This window comes from Elgaria multicarinata, chromosome 12 (genome assembly GCF_023053635.1).
Source record: "Elgaria multicarinata webbii isolate HBS135686 ecotype San Diego chromosome 12, rElgMul1.1.pri, whole genome shotgun sequence".
NCBI lineage: Eukaryota > Metazoa > Chordata > Lepidosauria > Squamata > Anguidae > Elgaria > Elgaria multicarinata.
Genome location: NC_086182.1, coordinates 14,782,050 through 14,806,177, shown reverse-complemented (window position 1 = coordinate 14,806,177; position 24,128 = coordinate 14,782,050). Strand labels below are relative to the sequence as shown.

General features: G+C 42.9%; 1 protein-coding gene across 3 annotated transcripts in view; it reads left to right on the top strand.

Moving 5' to 3' along the window:
- LRRTM4 (leucine rich repeat transmembrane neuronal 4) overlaps positions 1–24,128 on the top strand; it is a 482,836-nt gene that overhangs the window by 225,725 nt on the left and 232,983 nt on the right. The window contains exon 3 of one of the 3 annotated variants that reach the window (XM_063139255.1): positions 5,431–5,490. The exons of the other annotated variants lie outside the window; for them this stretch is intronic. Coding sequence (XP_062995325.1) covers positions 5,431–5,490 — 60 coding nt within the window. The remainder of the gene's footprint in view (positions 1–5,430; positions 5,491–24,128) is intronic. 3 annotated transcript variants of the gene reach the window in all.

Below are 24,128 nucleotides of genomic sequence, written 5' to 3'. Positions count from 1 at the left end.
CACTTCTCCATACCTGATCACCAACAGGAAGTGTTTTCCCCCCCATGTCTAAACAGGACATCAGGTAACACGTCAATACGTTTGGGTGCCATGTCTACTGCCCTGATTTCTCTGACTGTTTTTTATGGAGGGAAATAAATAGATAAATCATTGATCCATCTGACAATCTGGTACCTTTTGTTCTGGTTCCTACCTTCCTCCAATCCCCCACTTAAAATCCAATTGCAATTTAAGAATGAAGCATTTTGACTACAATTGGGTGAGTGTTTTAATTAGAGATAAGAGATGCAGCCTGCTGATATCAGCTGTAGATAGGGCTGCTTGCATTTGGAATGCCTCCCACTGACACATAATACATCATTTGGGCTGCATCAGCAAGATAAGTTTATAACAAGTTTAAAAAAAAGAAAGAAAAGAAAGCAGATTGGTAGAGGGAGGATATATCTGCAATTAAATAGGTTCTCCGATGCCTATTAGTTGTGGGATGGTTATTGGAAAGAAAGGTTCTTCTCATGGATGAATAAAACTGGGACTTTAAAGGCAAGCGGAAACACCTTTTTTCATATAAGATTTTTTTAAAAAGAATCTAGACCAATTTGTTGATGTTTCCACATCATCAAAAAGTGTCCTTGGCATAACCTTCCCCAAGACTGGTAGATCAGGGGGTTGCTCTGTGAGTTGAATATCTTGATTCCAGTTAAAACACTCAACAAGCTGCCTCATAGGGGTAGTGAACTCCCCTGCATTTGCCGTTGCCCCCACTTGGCAGGCGATGAGACCCTCTTCTGAGGCTCAGCTTGCACCACACACACTCTCACACTTAAATTATGCACTTACTTCCCTCCATAAGCTTTCATAGACTGTGCCCTTCCCCTGGCAGCATCAATGACAATCATAAATGTCCCATATATGCAAGGGTAAAGGTGCAAATGATTTATGGCCGCCATTGATGCAGTGAGGGAAACTCTGCAATTTATGGAAGCTTTCCAGAGGCCCAAGAAGGGCACTTTGCTGCAACCCCACCCCTGCCTATCGGGGCAAGCGTTAAGAGGTCCTTTCAGGCCCTGATGGGCACAGGAGGGGAGGGGAGGAGAGGAGCAGTGTTTTCTCCTTCTACTCTAATGGTGGCTGCCATTAGGGTAGAAGGGGAAAACCCTTCTCTTCCTCCCCCCACTGCCAACGGGGGCTTCAAGTCTCTGTTATTAAATACTTTAAGACACACACACACCCCACACACACATCTGCAGGGAGGAAAGCTAATGCAATTTCTCCATCCTTGGGGAAATTACATATTTCCCCCCACTGTGGTAAAGGTGGTCATTACCACAGTGGGGGGAAAAGGACAAAGGCTGCACACAGGTCATTGCAGAAATCAGTATTTGGTTCTTTTGTTGATTTCTACAGCATCTCTACATGAGAGATCAGGAGATCAAGTACTTTAAGTTTTGAGGTGTGCTACAATTAGGGATGTGTGGATTTTGTAAAGCCCGTTTCTTGTCCATTTTGCAGATTATTGTTCCATTGTCTGCTCATTGCTAGAATCATATTTTCTCCAGTTTCCTGAATTTGTGCAAATTTGCATTTGTAAAAATGCATAAATCCCCCCCCCAAAAAAAGTCTGAATTTTCAGTGCACATTTTCAGGTAGTGTTTTCATATTTTACATAAGACAAAAATTGTGTATAATTCAAGCAAGTAAAAAACAAGAAACAACAACAACAAAGCAGTCATCAAGCCTGTAGATGTGCAATTTTGTGCAATTTTGGGAAATTTTGTGCAATTTTGGGAAAGCCAATCTGCTCCAGATTAATAGAAATCAGGACTCCTTAGATAACATTGTGGAGTTCTTTGCCTTTCCTAGATGCAATAGAAATCTTGAGATGCATGAAGGGGTGTCATATAGACAATGGATGTGAACCAGTAAGTAACATATAAACAGGGATGGTATGAGCTCTTAGGAGATAAAGCCTCAAAAGATGGTAGATTCTCCTTTACAAGTTGTTACCATGTGCTTCAGTGGTTCTGGTCCTACCTCTCGGGCAGGTTCCAGATGGTGATGCTTGGGGATAGCTGCTCTTCAAAGAAGGAGCTGCTGTGTGGTGTACCACAAGGTGCATTCTTTTCCCCAGTGCTATTTAATATTTACATGAAACGGCTGGGAGAGATCAGCCGGAGGCATGGGGCAGGGGGCTATCAGTACGCTGATGACACCCAAATATATTTATCTATGCCTTCGACAACAGCATCAGTTAAGGGTAGCGTGTCTCCTCTGAATAAATGCTTGGAGGCGGTAATGGGCTGGATGAGGAAAAACAAACTGAAGCTGAATCCAGACAAGATGGAGGTGCTCGCTGTCAAAGGCCACAACCTGGGTTTGAAGGTGTGTCAACCAGTTCTGGATGGGATTACACTCCCCCTGAAAGACTGTGTTCACAGCTTGGGGGTGCTTCTGGATCCGTCATTCCAAATGACAGCCCAGATAGATGTGACGGCCAGGAGTGCCTACTATCAGCTTCAGCTGATATGCCAGCTGCACCCCTTCCTAGAGTTAGAAGACCTAATGATGGTAGCGCACATGCTGGTAACTTCAAAGCTCAACTTCTGCAATGCGATCTACATAGGACTACCTTTGTGCCTAGTCTGGAAACTTCAACTAGTTCAAAATAGGGGTGACCACATTACACCAGTTTTAAAATCTCTTCACTGGCTGCCAATTACTTTCCGAGCAAAGTATAAAATGTTGGTTATCAACTTTAAAGTCCTATGTGGTTTGGGTCCAGGCTACCTACGGGATCGCCTTCTCCCATACAATCTGCCCCGCACACTCAGGACCTCTTGGGAAAATCTACTTCAGCTAGCAAAAACTAGGTTAACAACTGTTACCCAGAGGTAACAGTTGTTCTCTTCTGCTGCTCCCAGACCGTGGAATAGCCTGCCAGAGGAGACTCATCAACTTAACAGTCTACTAGCATTCAAGAAAGCTATAAAGACTGATCTCTTCTGGCAGGCCTATCCAGTGGAATGTTAAAATATTTTTTAGAATGTTTTTAGGATGTTTTTAACAATGTATATTATGTTTTAATTCAGTTTTATGTATTTTATAGTTTATTGTTGTTCCCTGCCTCGATCAAAATGGAGAGGCGGGTAAGAAATAAATTATTATTATTATTATTATTATTATTATTATTATTATTATTATTATTCAGAAACCACCTATCAGGAATGCTGTAGTGGCAGATTTCCTGCATTTGCAGATGTTTGGACTAGATTACCTTTGAGGTCCCTTACATGATTCTAAGGCATTTCAGTTCCAAAGGCAGATATGCTGTTATTATTGCCAGGGTAGGATTTGTAATTTGTAATTGTAGTTTCCTGTTTTGTTAGATCAAATTCTAGTACTGGTGCTCATTTTTTTTCCTATGCAGAATAGGCATAGAGATCATCCCTCCGCTTTCTTTTTCTTTTTTGCAGAAGTGCATATGTGCGTATGTACACATTCATTCCCTTGTGTGGGGAACATTGTAAAAGACAGTTCTGATGATGAAGAGAGAAGTGGCGTAATGGTGCATTGCTCACCAATTAAAGCACTGACTGGCTTACTGTGTTCGTGCAGGGTGCTGGGCTAAGGCTGACACTTGTTTGTCATTGGAACTAGGGCTGTCAACTGATTAAAGAAACCTTTGCTGATGAATCCACTGAATCCTCACATGATTGATAGATCAATTACATTTGTCTACACTTGCATGTGAATAAAAACATGACTTCTCTTTTGAAGCAAATAATAATAATAATAATAATAATAATAATAATAATAACAACTCTGATTTTAGCATACTTGCTAAATTAAGGGTGCAGAATCATTAGAACGTAAGAAGTGCCATGCTGGATCAGACTGAAGGTCCATCTAGTCCAACATTCTGTTCACATAGTGGCCAACCAACTGTTGATGAGGGACCCACAAGTAGGATATGGTGCAACAGCACACTCCCACGCATGTTCCCCAGCAGCTGGTGCACCCAGGCTTACTGCCTTGGATACTGGAGGCAGCACATAACTATCAGGGCTAGTAGGCGTTGATAGCCTTCTCCAGGAATTTATTCAACCCCCTTTCAAGTGATTGTCAAACTCACATGAAATTCTTCAACATCCCTATTTCCCCTCCCTCTATGCTGGACCACAAAGAACAAATGCGTTTGGCTCTTGGGGAGAGGATGAGGGATGGAAATATGTTTCCCATTTAATAGCTGTATAGGTTGATTGGAAGGGACAAGTAAAGACAACAGTGTGCGCACTTGTCAGCAGGGTGTGGGGAGGCAGGCCATATCTTAAGTTGCTATGTTGAACGATGCTAAGTTGAAAATGTACACCCAATGTGTGGCCGCTGTACATAAGAACATAAGAATTGCCCTGCTGGATCAGACCAAGGGTCCATCTAGTCCAGCACTCTGTTCACACAGTGGCCAACCAGCCATCGGCCAGGGATCAACAAGCAGGACATGGTGCAACAGCACCCTCCCATCCATGTTCCCCAGCAACTGGTGCAGAAAGCAAACTGTAAAGAAGGCAAACTCTATGTTAGGCATGATTAGAAAAGGAATTGAGAATAAAACTGCCAGTGTCATACAAATCCATGGTGCGACCACACTTAGTATACTGTGTACAGTTCTGGTCCCCACATTTTTTTAAAAAAAAATGTTGTAGAGCTGGAAAAAGATCAGAAAATAGTAACTAAAATGATCAAGGGGCTGGGTTAGTACAGTTACTACAGCTGGGAATGTTTAGCTTGGGGTGGAAAAGAGGCTAATGGGAGACATGTTAGAGGTTTGCAAAATGATGCATGTTGTGTGGAGAATGTGGATAGGGCGACATTTTACTCCCTCTTTCAGAATATTAGAACCCGGGGTCATCCCATGAAGCTGATTGGTGGTAGATCCAGGACAGATAACTCTTCACATGGTGCAGCATTAAAGTATGGAATTCACTACCTCAAGGTGTAGTGATGGCCACCAGTTTGGATGGCTTTATAAAAGGGGGGTTGGCTAAATTTTTGGAGAAGGCTATCAATGGTACTAGTCCTGATGCTTCCAGCATCAGAGACAGTACACCTATGTACACCAGTTGCTGGGGAACATGGATGGTACAGTGCTGTTCCACCTGTGTCCTGCTTATGGGTTCCTGGTCAACAGCTGTTCAGCCACTGTGTGAACAGTGTGCTGGACTAAATGGACCCATAGTCTGATCCAGAATGGCTGCTCTTATGTATGGGTTAATGAGAACCTTGACAAATTACGTGTGTGTGTGAGTGTGTGCACCCATGCACACATACTCTCACATACATATGATCACAAATGTCTTATACCTAGACGGACTGCAGTGTTTGAACAAAATAATAATAGAGCTGTATATTGTTTCCTTGCCATTATCTTCTCAGCTCTCCGGAGAAGTCCTGTTTCAAAAAGGAATTGTCATGGATGATTGTGCAGTGAATAAGGTAGGAATAAATCTCAGTTGAGGCATTCTTCTTCTTGTTGTTTTGTATTATTTCATATCAGTGAAGGTAATGTGAGGGTTAGGGTTGGCATGACCTTGTGTATTTTACCTGGAAGATTTTTCCCACTTATCTAACTGTGATAATTGTCAGTAACATAGAATCCTGACCATGATTAGCCTAAAATAAAAAAGGGAGTAACTACTCCTTCTCCTGTTGTGTTTCAATCCTGAGCATCATTGTTGGTTTTGCTCTCAGTTTTCAGAATTCTATTAATTTGTTTGTTCCAATGACTCACAAAGAAGTAGCACAATAATTGAAACGGAACCATTCAGAACAATTCAATATATGAATGTTGCTTCACTCCTTGATTTTGGGGTAAGCCTTTCATGTGTTAAGGGTAAAAGGATCACTCATTCACTTCTTGCTCCCTTCTGCATAGATTCGTCAGCTTGGTTTCTTCACTTGATAAGGTTAAATAAGTTCCCACCACTACAAAGATGATTGAGTTAGATTCTTTTTTATATTCTATATTTTGAGGGCTCCAGATTACTTGATCTCATTTATGGGGCGGCACTGATGCATTTGCCATCTGCTAGTCTTTTTTTTTTTCTTCCCTTCTGTCATTTCTTTTCTTTTCTTTTCTTTTCTGGGTTTTATTCAGACAGTAGTACACATGCAGCTTGCTGAAATTTTCAGGTATTCTTCTTTTTCTCATATGCATCAGCACATATGATCATTGATTAGAATATAGTGCCATTTGATGCAATTACAAGAGTCACAACAAGAGTCCTTTCTCTTCATTAACAAGCATACGCACTGTTCCATATTGGTAACCTGTTTTTGTGTGTGTGTGTGTTTTTAAACAATAAGGGCCTGGAAATAGTGGGAAACTCTGCAATTACTAATTCCAAAATCAGGTTTAGACTTAAAGTGCAATCCTAACCTACGAATGGTCTTACTCACTATGTAGCACCTTCTTCTTTTCCTAACCCCCAGATCCTCTGGCTGGATGAGGTTATGATGTCATAGAGGTTAGTTCTGGCAGTGGAGAAAAGCTCTTTTTTTTGTGGGGGGGATGTTTTATCCTTTTTGAATCCTTAATTATACTTGCAAGAAGTCCATGAGCAAGGGATCGGTGAACTCACCCACTCCAGGCTTGGGAGGGTGTGTGCTCACCCCATTGCCACTACCGTCTGCCCTCACTCACTGGGCTGCCTCTTCTGAGGCTCAGCAAGCACTCTGCAGCTGCCTGCCTGAGTGCCGAAATCACACACTTCCACCTTCCTTCATCATTGGTGGTCATTGTGGCATTACACCCCACAAGTCAGTTCCCAAATGTATGTCTGCAGTTTGTAAGTCTGTGGGTTTTAGAATGTTGGCCTGAGTGGGTGGAGTTAGAATGTCTGGGGAGGGGGAGGAGTGACATATAAGGGAAGGACTGAGGGGATTGTGAGGGACTTGTTAGGTACTCTTAGAGTCTTTAGTTAGGTACTGGGAAATTTGAGGGTCAGTGTAGAGAGTGGTGTCTTTAGAGTGTGGTGTGCATGTAGTTGATGTATATTAATCAATACTGATAATAAAGAAAGTTCAAGATTGATTGTGTGAGAAAAAGGAAAGTGCATATGTGAATGAGTGAAAGGATTGGATGAAAGGTTTCAAAAAAGTTTTTAAATGTTTTATTTGAAACAAAACTTGTGAACTTTTAAAAATAAATTTTAATTCTTTTGTTTTTAACTACCATAAAAATCCCACGTGTCTGTTTGGCATTTATCATCAGAGGTTTACACATTTAGCGCCCACTCTGACAATAATTCTCCTCAGCACATATAACTCACAGTGTTTTATTTTATATATTAAAATCCTTCTCCATTTAACCCCTTTCTCCACATAGTTTGGAGAAAGGTGGTTTTTATCCCTTGCTTCAGGCGTATCAAGCGGTGGTGCTTGGCTTGAGCATGGAGTAGCCGCGGCCAGGTCTGTTGTTCAGAGCCTGTGTTGTGGCAGTCATCATTGATGCAACCGAGTAAGTACACATTTTGGTGACCTCCATAAATGAGCAGTCCCCCCCCACACACACACACTACACCAAGGGTGGCCTTAAAGGCCCCATTGATGCAAGGGCAAAGGTGGGGATCCTCCAAAGGCTGCTGTCCTCTGGCAAGAGCTAGCTGAAGCCCTGGGGGTGGGGAAGGTATGCCAGAGTTGAGGCACTGTTGGACTTTGGGCAGTTTAGAATCCCCTTGACCCAAAGCCCACAGAGCCGCCCACATTTCCCAATGAGTCCCCAGGATTGGGATGTGAGAAATGACTGCTATCAGCCAGGAGAAGGGGGCAGCAAAGAAAACTCCTTACCTCGCCCATCCTGGCCACTTGTGTTCCAGCAGATCTCTGAGGGCAGCCGTGGTTCCATTGTGAATCTACTCATTGGGCCAGTGCAAGGATCATGATGGCTCTGCCCAAAAGTTTAAATTGGAAAGCATGCAAAGTGTAATTTTGAGCAAAGTGAAGCTTTGGGCAATAAGAGAATGGAATGGGATGAAAGCATTCATCTATAGGTTGCATCACTGGTACTTGCTGCAGCAGAAATTGTGTCCTCTTAAGGCTTTGCAGGATATCCGTGGGCACACTTTTCAGACTATGCTTTGCAAACACATGGAACAGCCATTATTTAATTTTAGTTCAGTTCAGTTATTTAAGGACTTTCAAGTAGCTAATGTATTTGTGTATGTTTAATTGGGCAGGATCTACGCTACTGTTTTAAAATAGTTTATAACAGTAGTGCAGTAGTGACAACCGTTGCGGCCTAGGACAAATATAGTTTTCAAACATACAGTTTTCAAACCATTTTCAAAGTGTCATATCCTGCTTGGTGTAGATCTGGCCTTGATCAATATTCATTTTATTTATGATGTTTGTATGTTGCCCCCTAATATGATGCTGAATGAGTTGCATAAATCAATAAACAAACAAAAAACAGTTTTTAAAATACAAAATAGAACATATTACCCTAAAATAATAAGTATGCATAAAATACATCTACAAAGCAAACCTCACAGCACCATGAAATTAAACACATGGTTTTAAAACTGAGAGGCCCAGACTACAGCAATTACTTAGATTTGTTTTAAAATACTTGTAACATATCCTGGCTATGTACAATAATACAAATATCAATACAAATTAAACTAAAACAAAAGTCCTGGAATTTCATCTCTTACCATCACTGTTTGCTTCAGTTCTTCAGACTTTCTTGTCCCTTCCTGAAAATGTGAGATCTTTGCAACTTCCCTAGATCTTCTGCAGTGAAGAGAGAAATAAAGAATTCTTTAAGCTCCCTAGCTTCTAGTTTTGCTCACACTATTATATTTCAAGTCCAAAGTTCTCTTGAACTTTCAGCTCAGGTTTGTGTTAGGTTCACACTGCTTTGATTAAGGAGCTTGTAATTCTTTTGTTCTGAAATGCCATGATTCCAGGCAATATCAAAGTTTTGTTCTTCTGTCTAGAAGGATATACATTAAACATGACCTGGCAAAATCATATACATCAAAATTGTTAGTTTTGAAACATGCTGAAATGTCACTGAATGTTAACCTGGCTCTTCTGTACAATCCTTGGGGAAACGGTACACAGTGTCTAGAACTGCCTTGCCTCTTAATGAATGGGTAAAAGCACCTCCCTGCACTTTGGAGAATTGTTCTGTGTAAAGTGCCATTTATTTTGATGTATGAATTTCAGATATGCCTACTCTCTAATATTGCATTTTCATATCTTTGTTGGTCTTGTGCTGCTGTGTTTTAATTATCTGGCCTGGTACTGTATTTTACCTCTTCCTTTACCATCAGATATGGTGGCTAAGGCTGGTGGAGTAGCATTCTAACAACTTCTGGAGAGTCACCATTGCTCTAATCCAAAGGTGTTGCTATATAGTGCCATGGCCTTAAACAATCTGGGATCCAGCACAAAGCAGGAGGAGAACATCTAAGCAAACACACGCAGAAGTCACCTTTTAAAAAATAATAATCTAATTCTGCAATAGTGGAAGAAGGCACAAGACTTCTTACAGTAGGATTTGGCCTCAACATTTGGAAAACTTGGATTCACAAACATATACTGTCTAAGGTATTCTGTCTCCTTGTTAATAGCTCAGTGTCAGTGTTTAGATTCTGAATCCATTAATTCAAGGAATGGAAAACATTTTGGCCTGGCTTTTGTGTTAGCCTGATCTCCATTGTTCAAGTATAGTAGTAGTGAAATTAGTAGTAAGAGAAGGATTATAGTAGACAGAGTGTACAGGTTTTTGCAGCTTTCCGTTTGAATGTTTCATCGTGAGTATTAAAACTTTTATAGGACATTCACAGAGGAGCCCATATGCACATTTCGCCAGGACTCCTTTGGCCAGTTCGCACTCATCTCTCATGTATATTATGTAATGTTTGGCTGCCTTGAGTGAAGAAGGTTAAATAAAGTTTAGGTAGGTGTTGTGTTTTGATGGAATGGTGATAACAGTGGTGGCAATGTAGTCCCCAATCTCTCACTTCTAGTGAGAATTCCCTTTTCTCAAAAGCTGCAAACTCATTCATACCCTAGTTCATGATGCTTATCTCACCGTTTAGGTTTAGGCTTTTTTGAAGGTGTGTGTGTGTGTGTGTGTGAGAGAGAGAGAGAGAGAATGTGTTTAAGAATAACATTTTTAGACTGTTTTTAATAATTATTGGCCAGCCAGCACTTGGGGAGACTACATTTTATTTTAAAAGAAATCAACCCAGGAGGGAGAGAAGGAGCCATTTGTGCACAGTGTAGTCAATACGCATGAGTCTCTCCTTCTCCTCTCGGGGCCTAGGAGAAGAAGGAGAGAGAGAGAGGTGCTGCACACAGTGACCCCACCACTGTGTACAGATGGCTCCTTCTTCCTCTCTCAGGACCCCGGAGGGGGAGAAGGAGTGATTTGTGCATGGCAGCTCGGCTGCTGGTGGTAGCAGGTGGTGGATGGAAACCACAGGGACTCCTGATGCCAGCATGTGCTGCTGCCATGCACAGAACCTTCATCCTCTCCTTTCCGGTCTCAGCAAGGAGAGCATGAGGGGGGTTGTGCATGGTAGCAGCAGGTGGCAACAGCATGTTGCCTCCGACCACCACTTTTTCCACCACAATGCCCTGAGTTTCTACAGGAAGCTCATGGCTTGGCTCGCTAATGCAAGTTGAGATGTGTGTGTGTTTGTGTGTGTGTGGGATCTTGCAAGCTGAAAAAGGGGTGGATTTCCCCACACCTGATATCCCTAGTTCAACCACAGATTGCATCAGAGTCAGTCCAGGAGGTGCAAACTGGGGAAATGATGATAATAATAATAAAAAAGAGAATAAAATGCATTTCTTATACATTCCTAGGCTTGTGAAGTAATCCTCGGAATGAAGATACAGACGTGTCTCTATTTTCATCAGTAAAAATGTGGGAATGGAAGTGTTTCACGGAGAAATCCATCTCCATTGTTTCTCCATGAAACATCCCTTCCAAATATTCTGCATTCAGTTGATTGTTTCCATTCCCTAGTGGCAGTTTCCCCTTCGCGTATTTCTCTAACAAAGAAAAAGTGGGTTTTTATTACCTAACAAGTGCCTTCTCTCTCTCTCTCCCCCCCCCCTTTTGTTCCTTTTTAATGAAACAGAGAAATTATTGTCATTGATTTTCTCTTTAGTGCGTGGGAAGACCCGGTTACAGTTTTGCTCTTTTTGCTTCTTCTCCAAGATGTTGTTTGTATAATTTCATCTGCAATAACTATTGTTGATGTGACAAGCTAAGAAGAAGGAGAAGAAATACTCTTCTCTGCCACATCATTTCAAGGTCAACCAGTTAGAGATTTCAGTTTAAAATGTGTTTTCAGGCAAAAAGAAAAAGGGGGGGATGTTGGATTTACATTTATTTATTGGATTTTCATCATACCTTTTCAACCAAAAAGTGAGGCTTACAAAGATAGAAAATCAGTCATCCCCTTCTTGTGGGCACATAAGGAAAAGGGATTGAGAGGAACGACAAACACACACAAATGTAGGCCCAATTTCTTTGCTAGAAACTTCAGCAGGTAGGAATTCAAGAGACCATGGAGCTGGATCTAAGCACAATGGCAGGTGGACTTCTGCTTCTTTTCCCTCTGATGGCCTCAACAATGTCACCTGGTAGATGGTAGGGTGGGGAGCTCTTAAATAAAAATGTATCCAGGCATGATGGAAGGTCCTGACTGTGGCTTCTCCTTGCTCTGATGACCTCAGCATATTAGCATTTGCATCCTCCAAGATCTAATAGATCTTGGAGCACATCTAACACCCACTTTCAGTGGGTCTGTGAAACTGCTTGGGGTTTCAGTCAGAACCAGTTGGAACTCCAAAGGAGCTATCCAAGGTGCTGAACTGATTTGTGGTTAGGGTTCAGAAGTTTGGATAGCCCTTAGAGTTCTGTCTGAAACCCAGAGTGGATACACTGAAATAGGAGACACCAGCCTCCACTGCCCTTAGGCAGCTCCTGAACTCGGGAGCTTCTAAGATTCCTAGGGCCTATGTTGAAGCTGGCAGGAGGAGCAGCAGAGGTCATCGTTGGCTGCCAACCCTCTGACTTCCTGCATTTTTGCTAGACCATTTTTTCACCTTGTCTTGTATCCTGGCCTTTCTGGTCTCCTCCTCTCCCTGCCCATTGTAATGCTCCTTTCCCTCTTCCTCTGAGGTCACTTTTCTGACCTCAAAGAAGCAGCTGGCATGGTCCATTCCATGGGGGAGGGGACTTGGCTTAGATCAGTGTATGAGCAATCTAGAGCTGGATGAATCAGTTTTGCTTTCCTCCCATATCCCCCCTCCCCCTCAAGTTCTTTCTGCTTGAAATATGAAGAAAGTTGTGAATTTTGGTAAATTCTTAACTATAGATGTTATGGTGCCCAACTGTGTCCAGGAGTCCAATTAACTTCCCCACCACCACCATCCCAGATCGGCGGCACGTTCGCCAACCCACACTCTGAGTGTACATGAAGCCTGGCGAGCACTCAGCAGCCATCCACACTCATCCAGAGCCTCCATTGCACCCTACTGTGGCGACTCCAGAAATTATGTATTTCCCCATTGTGTGAATGGCAACTGTGAAGGCCCCATTTATGCAATGGGGGGATACGTAATTTCCAGAGTGAGGGAGGGTGGTTGCTCAGCACTTGTCAGGTCTCAAAAGAAGCCCTATTCTTAATCAATAATGAACTGAATCAAAATTTTCACCCAGCTGCATTGAACAAATTCAAACTATTAACAGTCTGAAGAGGACTATGTTGCATCTCCCTGCCATTTGTGCAACTGTTAAAGATGTGAAGTGTGTCGGAAGAAGGCAAAGAAAGGTGCTAACCATAATTCATCACGATAAACATGTTTGAATACACAGGGATTCAAACCCACAATTTAAGAGCTAAACACTCAATGTCCTGGTTCTAGATAGTGCCAACTGTGGTCCTAGATGATGCCAAGGGAGAAGGCCTTTTCAGTGGTGGCCCCTTAATTATGGAACAACCACCCTGATGAGGCTCACCTGGCACCAACATTGTTTTTTTTCCTGGCACCAGATCAAGACTTTTCTCCTCTCCAAGGCATTTAACAGCATATGCTGAGTTGTGTGTTTTTTTCTTAACTGACCCCAGAACATCTGTTTTTAAATGGATATTGTCTGATTTTATGCTTTTTATGGTTTTAAATTTTGTATATTTGTTTTTAATGTCCACTGTTCTTAATCTTTGTAAACCACCCAGAGAACTTCAGCTATGGGGCAGTATATAAATTCAATAAATAAATTATATTTCCAAGTTATTTCCATCTCAATTATAGAGACATTTGGAAACTTTGGTAAATACTTATTTTCAAAAAATGAGTTGCATGAACTTAAACAAAAACCAATTTCCCACCCAGCTCTAGAGCAACCCTCCCTTCATTATGACTCATTGTTAAATCATTCTCCAATAGCCCGCCTTGACTTCTGAAGCATCTATGATACAGCCCAACTGCACGGAATACCAGTTTATTTTATTTATTTATTTATTTATTACATTTCTATACCGCCCAATAGCCAGAGCTCTCTGGGCGGTTCACAAAAATTAAAAACATTCGAAGTATAAAACAACAGTATAAAACCGTAGTACAAAATACAATATAAAAGCTCAACCAGATAAAAACAGCAGCAATGCAAAATTACAAATTTAAAACACCAAGTTAAAATTTATTTATAGACTGTTAAAATACTGGGAGAATAAAAAGGTCTTCACCTGGCGTCTAAAAGCATATAATGTAGGTGCCAAGCGAATCTCCTTAGGGAGCTCATTCCACAGCCGGGGTGCCACAGCAGAGAAGGCCCTCCTCCTGGTAGCCACCTGCCTCACTTCCTTTGGAAGTTATAAGCTTAGCAGCCACATCCTTCCATACATTGTGGTCTCAATGGAAATCACACCCTGTACCTTTGGTTCAACATCCTCAACAACAACCTTGCATGGTTGGTAACTCTCTTACTAAAATTCATGGGAGCTGGGCTGTCAGGGAGATAGTAAGTAAGCTAGTATACTTGTGCACACACTGAAATGTTTAAGAAGGCATTTCTAAAGGTCAGAACAGCAGCAGTGGAAGAACTCCCCTCCACTTGATTGATTATGCAGCTACCTTTCCCCACCTCCAAGGCTCTGTGATCTTCTACATTTCTCTTAAGCTTTAGAACAAATTGTCCTTTGGGTGGGTGTTTGCTTAGTTCTTTCTGAGCTGTGATTAGTGTTCAGGACTTGGAGAAAAAAAAAGAAGGTGAATCATGTAACCCTACACATATGTACTGAGAGGTATGCTCCATTACAGGATTGCAGATATACAGGATTGCAGCACAACAGTGCAATCCTAGGTATTCTACTCAAAGATAATGGCTTTAATGAGACCTGGGGCATGTCTACACCATCCTTTTATCCCTAGATCATCCCTGTACATTCCAAATGATGTACAGGGGATCCCGGAGGCAAGCAGGGACGACCCCTCCATTTTCCTGGGATAACTGAGACCTCAGTTATCCTGATTTTGCCCAAGGTCCCGGGACCATCCTGAGGAGTGTGGGCAGTATGACCGCCATTCCTGGGTCATCCCTTCTTCCCGCAAATAGTGGGGCTGGGCACAGAGCTGTGAGGGGAGGCTCCATTCCCATGGGGTGGGGGGAGCAATTTTGCCATATCAGAGATAGCAGGGGTGTTGGGCTTTTTTTTTTTTTACTTTTTTTGCCATATATGCAGCTCTTCTAAAACAAAACAAACAATGGTGGCTGTGAAGTCCCTCTTCCCTTCTGGGATGTCACACAGCCATCTACATATTGGGGGAATATTGCAGAAGAGGTAAGTCTGCAATCCTCCCCCTCCCTCCCTCCCTTTATTCCTCATATTGAGGCAGTAGCTAAATCTTGTCGATTTTTCCTGTATAATATTGCCAGGATTCGATCATTTTTGTCTGTCTCTTCTGCCAAAACGCTTGTTCATGCGCTGGTTATTTCATGGTTGGACTACTGCAACCTTCTTCTCTCTGGCCTTCCTTCCTCTCACATCAGTCCGTTGGTTTCTGTTCACCACTCTGCCACAAAGATCATCTTCTTGGCTCGCCGCTCCAACCATGTTACTCCGCTTCTGAAATCTCTTCATTGGCTTCCAATTCACTACAGAATCCAATATAAACTTCTCCTGTTAACCTTCAAAGCTTTTCACGGTCTAGCTCCTTCCTATCTCTCCTCTCTCATCTCACACTATTGCCCTGCTCGTGCTCTTCGCTCCTCTGATGCCATGTTTCTCGCCTGCCCAAGGGCCTCTACTTCCCTTGCTCGGCTTCGTCCATTCTCTTCTGCTGCCCCTTACGCCTGGAACGCTCTTCCAGAACATTTGAGAACTACAAGTTCAACTGCAGCTTTTAAAGCTCAACTAAAAACTTTTCTTTTTCCTAAAGCTTTTAAAACTTGATGTTGTGCAGACTTCTACTGTTACTTTCTACTGTTAGTTTTACCCTACCCTGTGCCTGCTTACCCTACCCTGTACCTGTTTGCATTCTCTTCCCCTCCTTATTGTTTTACTATGATTTTATTAGATTGTAAGCCTATGTGGCAGAGTCTTGCTATTTACCATTTTACTCTGTACAGCACTATGTACACTGATGGTGCTATATAAATAATAATAATAATAATAATAATAATAATAATAATAATAATAATACACCCTTAGGTGTAGACATGCCCCTTATCCCAATAGGTAAGCATAGGATTGCAGCCCAGCTTAGACGCACATGCACAGTTTCCAGATGTGTAGCTATGTCAGTCTGTTGTATCTAAAACAAGTAGGGATGTTGGAGGAATCCAGTTGAGGTTAGGACTCGATGAGCTTTCATCGGCTCAGTGCCCCAGATTCCATTCCATCTTATGCCATCAGGTAATTTCCACACCATCTGGAAGGAGCACAAAAAGCACAATCCTGGTGAATACAGCCATTGGCTAGGGCAGCTGGAAATTAGGGCTGTGCACGGACCCCCCCGATCTGCTCTGTACCCGATCCGCAAATTCTGGATCGGGCCCACTCCGCCCTGCGTCAATCTGCCTGTGGGCCGCTCCGCTCCGCTGTGGAGCTCCGGCAGCACTGCCAGGTAAGGCCCCCTCCCTCCTCCACCCTTACCTGCATCCGTCACGGTCCAGCAGCTGCTTCAACTGAGCCAAAGGACTCAAACAGGAAGACCAGGCTGCAACTATGGCCTGATCTTCCTATTTGAGCTCTCAGCCTCAGGTGAATCTGCTGCCGGAACACGACGGACTCAGGTAAGACCCTGTCCCCTTACCTGGCTCTGCCACTATCACCGCACGGACTGCGGCAGCGCCAGGTAAGCCCCCACTTACCTTTCTTTCGGAGCTCCAAATTGAGGTGAAGGATCCGCTTGGTCTCGATCCTCTTTGCCTTGATCCGCAGCCCCCCCGAACCGCTTCATCTCCGCCTTTGTCGGAGGCGAATCAGGCCGCCTCGCTACTGCTTCTGCGCTCTGATGAGAAGCGGAGCACAGCCCTACTGGAAATGATGGGAATTGGAGTCCAATATATGTCAAGGGCAATAGATTAAAGAAAGCTGTTTTAGATATAAATTCTGAGGGTCGGGTGGGGGAAAAAAATGTCATTTGAATTCTTCATGAGGAAAAAAAAAATTTTTTGTCAGTCTGAACCAGATGTTGAATCAAACCAAGTTACACATTGAATGAACTCTCCCTGCTTTTCTCCTCTCCAGTCTTTGTTGTTTTATCTAGCCTTCCTCGGCTGGTATAACGTGACCCTTCACTTTTAAGTATGAAGGGTGCTTAAAGAAGTTGAAATAAATGAAGTTGCAATCCTCAATACATTTCCTAAGGTGAATCTTTGTTTTGTTTTTGTTTGGCTTCTTTGTTCAGGTAGAACTGGGAAATGAAAAATGAAGGCTAACACAGGAGTCAGGGGTTGGAGAGAAGCAGGTTGAGCTTTATGCGTGGTGTGAAGAACCAAAGGAAAATCTTACTGGCTCTCCCATCACTCATTTTGCTCTGTAGTTACCTCAAGAACATGCAGTCTTGTGATTCAGATGTAAGGTCTCCAATGAGAGGGAGGGGGAGAAAGAGAGAGAGAGAGAGAGAGAGAGAGAGAGAGAGAGAGAGAGAGAGAGAGAGAGAGAGAGAGAGAGAGACTCTGCTTAGGTGAATTCAGGATTATTCTTCCTCATGCCAAAACTTCACAGAGATATCACACTACCAGGAAACAACAACAAAATAACAGTGAGGAAAACAACAAAATGACATCAACAACACAAACAAGCTCAAATCATGTTATCATGTGAATGCAGCATGGACCATGTCAACACTTGAATTATGCAATGTTATACCCCAGCGTGCCTCAGGCAAGGCAGACATTCGGATAATGTGACATACACCACTTTTTTCTAAGGAGCCCAAGGCAGCAAAGATGATCCTCCTCTCCATTTTATCCTCACACCTGGCCCAAAGTCACCTAGGGCATGGCTACACCAGCCATTTATCCTGGGGTCATCTTGAGGTCATCCCTATGCATCCAAATGATGCACAGGGGATCCTGGGGTCAACTGGGGACGACCACTCACTTTCCCTGGGATAAAATGGACTACTTTTATCATGATTTTTCCCATGGTCCTGGGACAACCCCAAGGACCATGGACAGTGTGGCATGGGTTCCTGGGTCCTCCCTGTGAGTAGGGCCACAGCAAACGGGCACAGATCTGTGTGGTGGGGGTCCCGTGCCCATCGGGGTAGGGGTGGGTAGCACTTTTGCCATCCCCGGGATGGCTGTCAGCTCTTTTTGGTGCTGAGTTTTTATTTTGTGTTTGTGTGTGTGTGTGTGTGTGTTTTGTACTTATAATTTGGGCAGGATCAGGGTGCCACAATTGCACAACTGGCTCCTGCTTAAAAAAAAACAAAAAACACGCCATGCCAGAATGTCCCTCTTTACTTCTGGGATGTCACACTGGCATGTGCACCCTGAATAAAGGTCCCAGAAGCCAGAAAGCCCAGGAACACAGAATCATAGAATAGTAGAGTTGGAAGGAGCCTTTTTTTAAAAAAATGGATACTGTTGTTTTATACTGTTTTTATGTTTTATAAATTTTTGTATACTTTTAATGTTTTCCATTTTTAATTGTTGTAAACCGCCCAGAGAGCTTCGGCTGTGGGGCTGTATATAAATGTAATAAAATAAATAAATAAATAAATAAAGCCATCGAGTCCAACCCCCAGCTCAATGCAGGAATCCACCTCAAAGCATACCTGACAGATGGCTGTCCAACTGCATCTTGAATGCCTCTAGTGTGGGAGAGCCCATAACCTTCCTAGGTCATTGTTTCCATTGTCGTACTGTTCTTACAGTGAGGATTGTTTTTCCTGATGTCCAGCCAGAATCTGGCTTCTTGTAACTTGAGCCCTGTATTCTGTGTCCTGCACTCTCGGAGGATCGAGAAGAGTCATAGGTGTAGATGAGCCCCCAGTGCTTTCTGGCAGAATGGTGACTAAAACCCAGATCTCCCTGGTTGTACTCCAACATTCATACTCAGAGGTTGACATTGAGGCACCCACCAAGGCCTGTCCCTCACCCTCTCCCTCACTCCCACAAACGGAGGCAGAGACTGTGACGCAGCAGTGGTGAGTGGCCATTGACTTCATGCTTCCTAGTCACCCGATAGAAAAGGTTTTGCATTCCTCCTAAGCAGATTGGGTGACGTCTTCATGTCATAGCAAATGTCCAAAAGAAAGGTTCATTATAGAATAGGAAATACCATTCCTTGATGTGCCTCGCTATGCAAAACAAAATTGAAAGAAAACTTTATTTATTTATTTATTACATTTCTATACCTCCCAATAGCCGGAGCTCTCTGGGCGGTTCACAAAAATTAAAACCATTCAAAGTATAAAACAACAGTATAAAACCATAATACAAAATACAATATAAAAGCTCAACCAGATAAAAACAGCAGCAATGCAAAATAACAAATTTAAAACACCAAATTAAAATTTATTTATAGACTGTTAAAATGCTGGGAGAATAAAAAGGTCTTCACTTGGCATCTAAAAGCATATAATGTAGGTGCCAAGCAAACCATTTTAGAGAGCTCATTCCACAGCTGGAGTGCCACAGCAGAGAAGGCCCTGCTCCTGGTAGCCACCTGCCTCACTTCCTTTGGCAGGGGCTCGCGGAGAAGGACCCCTGAGGATGAACTTAGGGTCTGGGCAGGTACATACGGGAGGAGGCATTTCTTCAGATAGCCTCAGATTTCTGAGCTGACTTCATGTTTCTACCACTCCTGAGTGCTCCCTGACTTAAACATAATCTTGATAGTGTTTATTAATAGCAATGAAGAATTAGAAAGAAACCAGCAGGCCACTTAAACAAATTCCTTGTCCAGGATCAGCATGAGCAAGCTCTCTGCAAGGCATCACCATCCTTGCCCTGAAGGAAGGGGATTCATCATGCATCTAGAGCTATCTATCCCATTGGTGCACTGTTCTTGTGTCTCTAAAGTAAATTAAAATGACCTTATCTGCATAATGTCAATTTCAAATTAAAGATAACCTTCCCTAGGACACCAGGGCCAAATCTATTCTCTAGATATATCTGTTTACAGGACAAAGTAATGCATCTGTAATATCAGATAGCCAATGGCAATCAGGGGGAGAAAGAAAGAGTCAAATGCTGATAAATTATCTTTTTTTCCTCCCCTGCCAGACGTGTTAATCCAATGGTGGGTTGGTTTGCATATGCTCGCTATTCGTTCTTTAATGAGCAGAAATGAGGTTCGTGTGTTTGACAAGCATGCCTTCAACAAACAACAGTGTTCTGAGTGCCCTCCTAGAGCTGGTCATCATCGTAACTTCTGCTGCCAGAAAAATATTGGACTGCTTTAGGCGCACAACCTTTGGAGCCATTTATTTTACACCCTGGCATGTTAAAATATTGCAACATCACCAAGCCTGCTCTCCTGGTCCTTGAACCATGGCAAACAGATGCCTTTGATATTTTCTTGGGAAATAACCTACATAAATCCAGACAGGACAAATGGTCTCTGATCCTGAAAATAAGTCTGCCATTATTGGTGTTAGAAAGCAGCCTGCTCCCTCAGCCTCGGCTTGGGCATCCATCTGGAGCCAGTTACCAGGATCTTTTGGAATGGGCAAGAGGCAGAAGTTATAGATCAGTGTATAGTCACTGCTTGGAAGAGTCTTTAAATTGCTCCAAGACACAAGCCATTTGTGTGCAGTGGTTCATTATGCAGATGGTGTGATTTTTCATCATGTCATTTGCAATCTGAAGAGGGAGCTTTGTGGAATGATTCACAACATCCATGTGGCTACTGACATGAATTCCCATATAATACAAATTTACCCACCTTGTAATTTGTGGTTGTTTTATGAATCAAGTGCTAGTTCTTCTCCAGATCAGTCCATAACATGAGCTGAAACATCTCCTTACTTCACTGGTACATAAACTAGGGATGTGCTCCGCTTCTAATCGGACCGGAGAAGCAGTAGCGGAGCGGGGGGCTTCACCTGCCCTTAAGGCGGAGGCGAAGAGGATTGGGGGGCCGGCAGAGCGTGGCAAAGAGGATCGAGGTGAAGGCAGATCCTTCGCCTCGATCCGGAGCTCCACCGGAAAGGTAAGTGGGGTTTACCGGGCCCTGCCGCTGTCGCCCATGCGGCGACAGCAGCAGGGCCCGGTAACGCCCCCCGCCCTCCTCTCCCTTACCTGCCTCCGTCCGCGGTCCGTCAGCGTCTCCAATTGAGCCCTTGGTTCTAGCAGGAAGTCTGGGCCGCATTTGCGGCCCAGACTTCCTGGTGGAACCATGGGCTCAATTGAAGATGGTGACGGACCGCGGACGGAGGCAGGTAAGGCCCCCTCCCCCTTGGTCCCTTACCGGGCTCTGCCGCCGTCGCCCTCCTATGGGGGGGGACCGGAGCTCCGATCCAGATCCGGAGCTCCGAGCGGAGCGGAGTGGGCACAGGCGGAGTGGGGGCGGGGCGGAGCGGGCCGATCCGAAAATGGCGGATCTTAAAGTGAAGCGGAGTGGGGGGTCCGTGCACACCCTTAACATAAACTGCTGCAAAGGCAAGAACCTAGGAAACTTGAGTCCATACAATGAACATGAGGTGCATGGGAAGTCATATTTCTCAGGACTCTTTGCACCTGGTGTGCATGAGAAAAAGTAGGGAGGTCTAGTACAGAAGGAGCCAGAAGAAGCTACCTCCCCACTGGCATCATCGCTAGTGCTGCTTCACCACCAGGTAAACACTGTAGTTCTATCTCCAAGATTTGGGGAATCCAAATGTGTGACACCCTCTATGCCCTACTAGCAGTAGATCTGGTGAGATACTATAACTTTAAATCAGGGTTGTATTAGAAATTCATTTCAGATTGCTTTTGATCAGAATTTACCTAGTTCACACCTTCTGGACCAAAAACAGACTCATGCGTGATCAGAAGTTGAAGCCTATACATTTTTGAGCTCGCAATGTGAATCGCGGATTCCTGAAGGTGCTGGTCTTAACCTGTAAAGCCCTACACAGCTTAGGACCACAATAACTGATGGAATGCCTCTCCCAACATGAACCTACCTGTATACTGCTTTCAAAATCTAAGGTCCTCCTCTGAGTGCCTACTCCAGGGGAAGCTCGGAGGATGGCAACAAGGGAGAGGGCCTTTTCAGTGGTGGCCCCCCAATTATGGAATTATCTCCCCAATGAGGCTCACTTGGCGCTAACATTGTTATCTTTTCGGCACCAGGTCAAGACTTTTCTCTTCTCCCAGGCACTTAATAATGCTAAGTTTGTTTGTTTTTAACGGACCCCAGAACTGTTTTTTTTAAATTGTTTTACATTTTGTATACTTTTTAAAGGAGTTGGGAAAAGTAGTGGTGAATTTTGCACTCCCCAATTTCAAAATGTGTTCTTTTCCCAACATTCCATGATGTTTGTGTGTGTGTGTGTGGGGGGGGTCATTTTCACTGAAGCCAACATCTACCAGACCATTTGCACCAAATAATAACCACACTACCAGGAGGACCATTGTCCCAGCTTTCATGCTGTGTATGGACTTAAATCATAATGAATAGATCACTTTTGGGGAAAATAAATTGTGGGAGTGTGAGCCGCAATCCAGATTGGGACTGTGGCAAGAGGCAACAGGTTAATGCTCCACTTGCCACCATGCTACAATCCGTATTTTAGTTGGGTTCCCTGCATTTACTTAAGAGTAAAGAAAGAAAGACTGAAGTAGCTGTTAGCTATGTCTTTAAAGTAACTTACAGTTTGTCCAAGGAAATTTATGTTCATTCAAGTTGAAGCCTATGGATGCCAGTCTGTGCAGTGGAATCCCTCTGAAGAAGAGTTGGGAGTGCTACAGTTCAGTCTTGTAAGGACTTATACACATGTGAGGGGGGGGAGGATCCTGATACCCATATGAGAGTTCGCCTTTACCCCTGCTTTCCCTGAAAGCTTTATTGGCTTCATATTTTGCAATTTTGTTGGTGTGTGTGTTATTCATTCTGTCCTGTCTGCGATTTAAATGCTACTGCAGCTTCCCCACCTCACCTTCTCTTTTTCCCTCATTTTACAGTATAATTCATTATGAATGTATTGGAGGTTACCCTGAGGAAGGGGGGGGGAGCATCCCAGCACCTTCTGCATTATCCTAATCAGCTTCGCAGGAATTGCAATATACGCCTTAGCAGGAAATCTTTAGCTGATTTAGGAACTTGATGCTTTTTCTGAAACTAAAGGCTGTCCTGTGTATTTCACATTAGCTAATCAGTTCGGTATGGGGAAGCAATATTTAAACGAGCAGAAAATCATTAGATGATTTACAAAATGCTGAAAATACACATCGAGAATAGCAGGCTTCTTTTCGAAAGGGAAGATGATTTAATTATTCTCTGCTGCTCAAAACATTTGTCTCGGTAAAAATTAAAGGAATCGTAGCAAGCAGAAAATTGTCTTCCATGTTAATATTTGCTGAAAATAAACAAGTGGCACATTGTCAATTGGTTTCTTTTCTGGACTTAAAAATGTGTTCTCCTTTGGGAAAAATAAAATAAAAAACAAAAAGACCACACAGTAGTTTTTCATAGCTAATAAGGAAAAAAAATTCTATAAATCTACCCATGGTTTATAGTTTAATTTGAGAAAGACTATATCTTTGTCTTATAGAATTATTTTCAAACAAGCCTCCAGAAATGTTCAGGCTTTTTTCATTTTCTTGCAACAAAGCCAGCTTCAGAGTTAAAGAATATCCTTTAGAATAATTTCCCAAGATGGCAGTCTGAGAATAAAGACAGTAACCTGCTTTGGATGTCATTTATAAACCCTGGGTAGACATGAATGAGCAAGTGAACACCTGATCCCTGACCACTTGATCGATCCACCGAGCTAAACGAGCCAGGGATGATCCATCCCTGACTTGTTAGCATGATGTCCAAACATGACACTCTGGGTTGTTGGGGGAGAGACAGTCCAGATTGTAAGCCACATTCCCCCACCCCTTGGGTTACAACTTGGACTGTGCAGATTTTGTAAAATTATTATTGTTGTTGTTGTTATTGCATTTATATACCACCCCATAGCTGAAGCTCTCTGGGCAGTTTACAGAAGTTAAAAACAGTGAACATTAAAAATGAATACACAAAATTTAAAAGCATAAAATACAAACAAAAACAGACAATATCCATTTAAAACAATGGATAAAACAATTCCATCTGCATTTCATGGATTGTCAGGTGCCTTTCGTTCTATCATCTAATCATTGTTGGAATTGGATTGTTTTCCAGTTTCCCAAATTTGTAGATTTGCACTTGTGAAAATTTGCACTTGTGAAAAGGAGCAAATCCCCCCCCAAATATGCACCCATCTTCCAAAATGTGATTTTTCATGCTTTAACCTATTGCACATTTTCAACTGGACTTTTTAAATCTATGTATGTATGTATTTTACATATTTTTCTACTATTGCAGTTGCATAAGATTTCAGAAAATAAAACTAACAGCTTATTCCAGAAGTCCATGGAATCTGTGCAACTTGGGAAAAGCTGGTACACCGAGGAT